The sequence below is a fragment of the Crinia signifera genome, chromosome 12, assembly GCF_055691185.1.
Source record: "Crinia signifera chromosome 12, ASM5569118v1, whole genome shotgun sequence".
NCBI classification, from domain to species: Eukaryota; Metazoa; Chordata; class Amphibia; order Anura; family Myobatrachidae; genus Crinia; species Crinia signifera.
Genome location: NC_139228.1, coordinates 17,924,862 through 17,932,267, shown reverse-complemented (window position 1 = coordinate 17,932,267; position 7,406 = coordinate 17,924,862). Strand labels below are relative to the sequence as shown.

Genomic DNA, 7,406 nt, shown 5'->3' with positions numbered 1-7,406 from the left:
AACTATTATTGCTTGATTTCAATACAGTTACAGGTTGCATCCTTAATTTATAAAGCTAAAATGCTGTCAAGATTAATTTAACTGTACATCAGAAAGAAAATATTACTATAATTTATATGACAGTGGTGGAAACGTACAAATGAAACTGAACTACTGAATTATATATTTAAGAGTTAACATTTTAGAATGGTTTACAGATTTGAAGGTTATATTTCAGAAATGCTTAATTTAAATTTAATTTTCTAGATAATATGAAAGTGTCTGACAATATAAAATATTGTTTTTTTTCAACGGCCTCAAAATTAAAACTAAAAATTGTACATTGGCTCATAGAAGCAACAATGTTGACATTGAATGACATTTTTATTTTAAAATATATATAAATTTTATTATAAAACTTAATTTAAAAATGTTCCATTAATCTTACAATAACAATGACGTTTTTGATAACTAGTAAAGTAACTCCTAAGATTAATTTTACAAAATATATGAATTACAAAATAATATGATAAAGTATTAATGATATAAGAACTAATTTAGCAAATGCTAATTAAAACATTTATACAATACATAGAGGGGCTACCCACAGAAGTCTTGATTTGAAACCTTCTATAAGTAAAAATAAAGGGAGTTTCCCTATTTGTTCACATAGCCGCACAGTGGTAACATTGCAGCCTTCACAGCACTTAGGTCTTGGGTTAGATTGATTCCAAGCCTTTATTATGTGTGTATTTTGTAGGTTCTCCCTGTGTTTGAAGGGGTTTCCAGTTTCCTTCCACAATCCAAACATATACGGATAGTTTAATTTGAGTTCTGCAAAAATTACTGTAGTGTGTATAATATGCATACATATGGTAGGAAATATATGGGCAGCAGGGATGTTGTAATGGTTAGCATTACTGCCTCACAGCACTGAGGTCTTGGGTTTGATTCCCACCATGGCTCTAACTGTGCGGAGTTTGTATATTCTCCCTGTGTGTAGGTTTCCTCAGAGTACTCCGATTTCCTCCCACAATTCAAAAAATTTCTGGTAGGTCAATTGGCTCCCAACAAAATGAACCCTAGAACAAATGTGTGTGTGTGTACATGTGGTAGGGAATATAGGTTGTAAGCTCCACTGGGGCAGGGACTGATGTGAATGTTCAAATATTCTCTGTACAGCGCTGCTGAATATGTATGCGCTATATAAATAACTGTTAATAAAACGATATTATAAGCACCAGTATCCAGGGACTAATATGCCTGCCTCCATTATACATGCAAAGCACATTAATGTGTGTACTCCAAGTTGACAATTGATAAATAACTAGTGTACATTTTTTACAGGTAAAAATATTGCCATTTAATAATTTTATTTAACAATTTTTTTTATTACAAGCAAAATTGGGTACTGCTTTCCTAGCACGGCGCCCACGATAAGCATCGCATTAATCGCAAGCATCGCATGCATCTTATGTGTTTCTGCACCATAAGATGCATGCGATGCTTGCGATTAATGCGACTACAGTGATTTTTTCATTGTATCCCTTTTTATCACATGGATCGCATCGGTCGTACTGTTTTAATGTCATAAGATGCATGCGATGCTTGCGATTGATGCAATGAAAGTATTTTTTTATCTTGGGCATTGTAAATCGCATGCATTGTATACTCTTAAACATACATACAATGTATGCGATGGACGCAATTTCATACATTTGGCGCTCACAGGCCCGTGCTTACAATGTTAAATGCACCCCCACGCCACCCCCCCACTATAAACGTGAACCAGAAGTGTGGCGAGCGCAGCGAGCCTGCGAGGGGCGGCGGTACGCGTCCTACGACCTTTTCATACCCTACACTATCCACGTCGGCGTGGAGTTGAGAATAGAAAGTGTGGCGAGCGCAGCGAGCCACCGAGCCCGAAGCGTGGCGAGCACAGCGAGCCCCGCGCGGGGAAGCGGATACCTGTGAAGCCCGCGAGGGGAAGCAGATACCTGTGAAGGTATCCGCGTCCCCTCGCCACGCTTCGGGCTCGGTGGCTCGCTGCGCTCGCCACACTTTCTATTCTCAACTCCACGCCGACGTGGATAGTGGGGGTATGAAAAGGTCGTAGGACGCGTACCGCTGCGCTCGCCACGCTTCGGGTTCACGTTTATAGTGGGGGGTTGGCGTGGGGCTGCATTTAACATCGTAAGCACCCATTTGGGTGCTTAAAAGCACCCTTTAGGGTGATTATACAATTTTTAATCGTATAGGGGGCATAATACATACACCATAGTATATGCACTTTAGTATTTTGCATCGCACTCATTGTACATATAAAACTACATACAATCCATACAATTGACTCGACATACAATCATCGCACGCATCGCGTACATCGCACATGAATAAAGTAAACGATGAGTGCGATGCATGCGATTTAAACGCATACATCGCAGTCATCGCATCGTAGCTTACTATACTACTGTTTTTCATACGATACATGCGATTTAAAAACCGAAATCGCACAGATTGTATGCCATATAAAAATGTACACGATTAATGCGATGGGCCCCGTGCTAGGAAAGCAGTACCCAAAATTGCCATGGATTTCTAACACCAGCAATTCCAAAGCTATTGCATTCCTTTTTGCTTCAAATCTGTCATTTTATTATTTAAAGAAGGATCATCTCATTTTGCTTTGATGTGTTGCTATGTTTTGGTACTATCTTGCACTTTACTGTAAATGTAACAGAAGGAAAAGTGTTTTACATAAATATTCTATTCTTATACATTTTCCAACAACTGAGCACATTATTTTTTGCCATATTTCCTCCATCGTTTCTAACCCATAACTCTGTCCAGAGAGCCTTCCAAACAAATTATTACAGGATGAGTGATGACATTGTCAAATAAAGCCAATCAACATAATTTAAATTAGGTGATCATTCCTCAGAATCTTTCTACATTTATTCTCCTACCAGCCGCTGCCTTCCAGGGTGTTGGGTACTTGGGCAGTCAATGCTGACTTCCACTGCATTTCAAAAACAGGGTATCATAGCTGCAAAGACTTATTGGATTGGGATTTTAGAAACTTTATTGTAGGAAACTGTTAAGTGCTGTTCTGTCTGCACTAATTTGATACATATGGCAGAAACAGAGAAAAAATTGTTATTGCCATGATTCACAGTGATGATATACAATACTTTAAAGGGAGGAAACGAGGTTATTGACACATTGGCTTCTTAGTTCAATAACAAAGATTAGTCTTTTGCCTGACTGGCCTGTTATGTACAGATAAACCATTTCCTCTGTATACAATAATATGTGTAAAATTCTGCTCAGTGAAAGTGATGATACGGGCGACACAAACAAAGAGATGGTTGTAAGAGAATACAAACTCGTTTTATGAATATAAAAATTCCATGCAAGAATTATAAAAACAATCTTCCCAAACTTGTATTGACCTCATGAACAGCAACAGCAATTTACCACAATAAAAAAAAATAAAAAAAGAGAAAACTTTAAACAACAGTCAAAAGACCAGTTGGCACAACCTTTAAATGAGTTTTTCTAGAAAGGTTGCCTAAAAATCACCGGCCCTATACCATTAGCTACAAATATAAATTTGAATGTTTAGTGTCAAAACAAATACTTTTCCGTATCAGTGTTTTAAAGCAGAGCATGGAGAATGGATTATACCTTTTATATCAGGTTCATAGTGTATACAAAAGGCTGAACTACCATCGGTGTAATGAATCGGGGCCCCTGCGGATTAAGAGGCCCAATGCTCCCTCAATCACAATCTTCCTGTCACCCACTGTTTTTCCCTAGCACACTTTGCTTCCCACTGCCTCTTCCTGTCACCCACTACTGTGTTGCATATCGTGAACTGGGTTTGGGATGGAGCAGGGTCCCCCAAATTATATCTTTGCAACTAGACCCACAACCCACAAGTTCCGCCACTGGTGTATACACCATGGCCTGATCAGAAAAGCACAGAGTTTCTACAGCTCTTTAGTTATTTATACTAGTATTCCTAGTAACTTACCACTTCTGCCTAATATATTTATTTTTTGAAAGTTACAGGTACAGACAATGGCAAAGTACCAGTCTCCACAGACCCCACAGTGGCTTAGAAGTGCTGAGTGACTTGCGTGTACTAAAAGTAATTTAGGGACAACTGTCCAAGGGCAGCATGAAGCCACCAGCCTGAAGAGCAGCACTGTGAGAGAGATGTCTCTCCTAAAATATCTGTGCCTCTGAAGAAACAGTTATTAAGGATGCTAGAGGAGGAAGTGGCCATTTTGGGAGGGATATTCTCAACACTATGAATGGGCAGGCGCAAACAGCTGCCCCTGCCAGGACTGAGACCCGTGGAGGCAGCCTTGGTGGGGGATCCCCAGACAATTAGCAGGTACTATAAAGGAGGGGGGTGGGTGCCATAAAGAGTTTTGGCATGGGTTCAGGTTGCAAATTTGCCATTGCGGACATTGGGTATGATAATGTGGAGGATTCGCGGCACTTGTGAACATTGGCGGCATGTTAGCGACTTTGACAGTCAGGCCAAAGACAATCAGTATCTTACAACAGTGGGTGACTGTAAAAAAGACAGAATGGAAGATTTTTTATCAGATCCCTTTATCCCCAAAAATACTATTTTATCAAAGCCGCCCTTAATATGTATTACTTAAAGTAAGTAATGGATTTACAAAAACGGTAAGGAAGGACCATCCATAATAACCCTAATAACTTTAGTCTCGACTCTGCTGGTCTAGTAGGACTCAGATTTTCTATAGGATGGGAAGGCCAATATTTTGCAAACTGGTATACTTCGTAAGCACATGTGTGTATGAAAATGTTGAGATACAATCCATAAAATTACTGCTCTATTTTTATACAGCATTAAATCCTTTGCAATCACGAAGAGCATTTATATACTAAAGCAGGTCATTGAAAATAGATCTCGTTCCATGATCATTGATTTCCGTGGCGTCCAAATCATCATCCAGTGAGGAGGCTGTTAGACAGTAGCGTAGGACAAGTCACCAGTGTTCCTGCAGCCAAGCATAAGAGTATTCATATACTAACAGCATCACCGCTCCTCCTGCACAGAAAACACAACAGGAACGTGAAGTCATTTATTTGCATGACTGCTCATTGCTTATATTAGGAAGGGAATGTGACTGATGAGCAAAACACAGGTAAGCGCATACCAGACAAAAGGTCATAGGGGCAGGTTAATATATTTTGGAACATTGTGTGTAAGAAAAAAAAATACAATAGCTGCTTATACTCCTTTTACCTTTTGTCCTAGAAAACCTTACTATCTCATATTCACCTCCACATGCAATGTAAACTGGCAGCCTTGTCATATATATTATAAAACAAAAAAGATAGCTCCAGAATGTTCATTCATACTCTGATTTGTCAATAAAATATCATGGTATGGCACAATTTCTCTTACTGTATCTGGCCTACATACATCTGCTTATTGCATACACAGAGTATTTTAAACTCCACCAGAAGATAAAATAATTTTGTACTCTACATCTCCTCATTTAACAGAACTTCCTGGATCCGGAGCCTGGGAACCTCATATATGTGAGCCAGATCTTTAGCCAGTTCCACTCAAAGAGAAAGCAGAATTTGAAATACACAACCCGCCGCTTCATTCATTCTCCTCTATACACAACCCGCCTCTTCATTCATTCTCCTGTACACACAACCCGCCTCTACATTCATTCTGCTCTACACACAACCCGCCTCTTCATTCATTCTGCTCTACACACAACCCGCCTCTTCATTCATTCTCCTGTACACACAACCCGCCTCTTCATTCATTCTGCTCTACACACAACCCACCTCTTCATTCATTCTCCTCTATACACAACCCACCTCTTCATTCATTCTCTGCCATACACAACCCCCCTCTTCAATTATTCTCCTCCATACACAACCCCCCTCTTCATTTATTCTCCTCTATACACAACCCCCCCTCTTCATTCATTCTCCTCTATACACAACCCCCCTCTTCATTCATTCTTCTCCATGCACAACCCCTCTCTTCATTCATTCTCCTCCATACACAACCCCTCTCTTCATTCATTCTCCTCCATACACAACCCCCCTCTTCATTAATTCTCCTCCATACACAACCCCCCCTTTATTCATTATCCTCCATACACAACCCCCCTCTTCATTCATTCTCCTCCATACACAACCCCCTCTTCATACATTCTCCTCCATACTTAACCCACCTCTTTATTCATTCTCCTCCATAAACAACCCCCCTCTTCATTCAATCTCCTACATAAACATTCCCCATCTTTACTCACTTCCTCCCATACATAGACCCTCTTCATTCATTATCCTCCATACACAACCCCCCCCTCTTCACTCACTTCCCCCATACATAGCCCCCTCTTCATTCATTATCCTCCATACACAACCTTCTTTACTCACTTCACTCCATACTAGAGATGAGCGGGTTCGGATCCTAGAGATCCGAACCCCCCCGACCTTACCTTATCCGAGGCGTTCTCGAGCCATTCGCGTCCATCCCACCGATAATCCGGGTCAAAAACGAGGTCAAACAGTCATCCCGCATCGGATTCTCGCGAAACCGGATCTCTATATAAGCCCCGACTTACGGCGCCATCTTCAGTCTGTATGTGAAAGTCAGACAGCACAGATGTGTCCGTCCTGTCTGCAGCAGGAGGGGGACACTATGGGGGCTGAAGGGAGGGGGACAAACGGCAGAGGGAAAAGCTTGCTGTCTGCAGCAGGAGGGGGACACTATGGGGGCTACAGGGAGGGGACAAACGGCAGAGGGAAAAGCGTGCTGTCTGCAGCAGGAGGGGGACACTATGGGGGCTGCAGGGGGGGACAAACAGCAGAAGGAAAAGCTATTGGGGGGAACGGGGGGGGAACAAACAAGGGGGAACTAACAGGATGCATAAATTAATTGGGTCTGCTGGATGGGGAAAACTAAAGGGTACATACACTAAGGGGGAACTACTGAGCAGCCAGGGTACATCTGCTAAGGGGGAACTACTGTGATGGAAACTATACTAAGGGGGAACTACTGAAGGTACCACTATTAAGGGGGCATTACTAAGGGTGCTATTATGTGGGCACTACTAAGGGGGGCTGCTATATGGAACTGCTGTGGGGGACAACTAAGGAAGAAAGAAGAAAAAAACATTTTACATTTTTACTGCAGGGCTGCCTGCTATAAGTCCAGCTGTGCTGCCCAGTGTCCCATATCAGTCCAGCTGTGCTGCCCAGTGTCCCGTATCAGTCCAGGGGAGATGCCCCCCCCCTCTTTTTTGTATTAAAAGAAAAAAAGGTACTCTCTTATTTTTTATATTTTATGGCAAGGGCTGTTAAATGTGCTGTATCAGTCCAGGGGTGCCCGCATGTGTCCCATATCAGACCAG

General features: G+C 41.5%; 1 protein-coding gene across 3 annotated transcripts in view; it reads right to left on the bottom strand.

Annotated features, from left to right (window-relative positions):
* Positions 1-3,353: 3,353 nt before the first annotated feature.
* The window catches only part of SLC25A21 (solute carrier family 25 member 21), a 277,131-nt gene continuing 273,078 nt past the window's right edge, over positions 3,354-7,406 (bottom strand). For all 3 annotated transcript variants that reach the window (XM_083166219.1, XM_083166220.1, XM_083166221.1), the window contains exon 11: positions 3,354-5,071. In XM_083166219.1, coding sequence (XP_083022345.1) covers positions 5,010-5,071 — 62 coding nt within the window. In that variant the 3' untranslated portion in view covers positions 3,354-5,009. The remainder of the gene's footprint in view (positions 5,072-7,406) is intronic.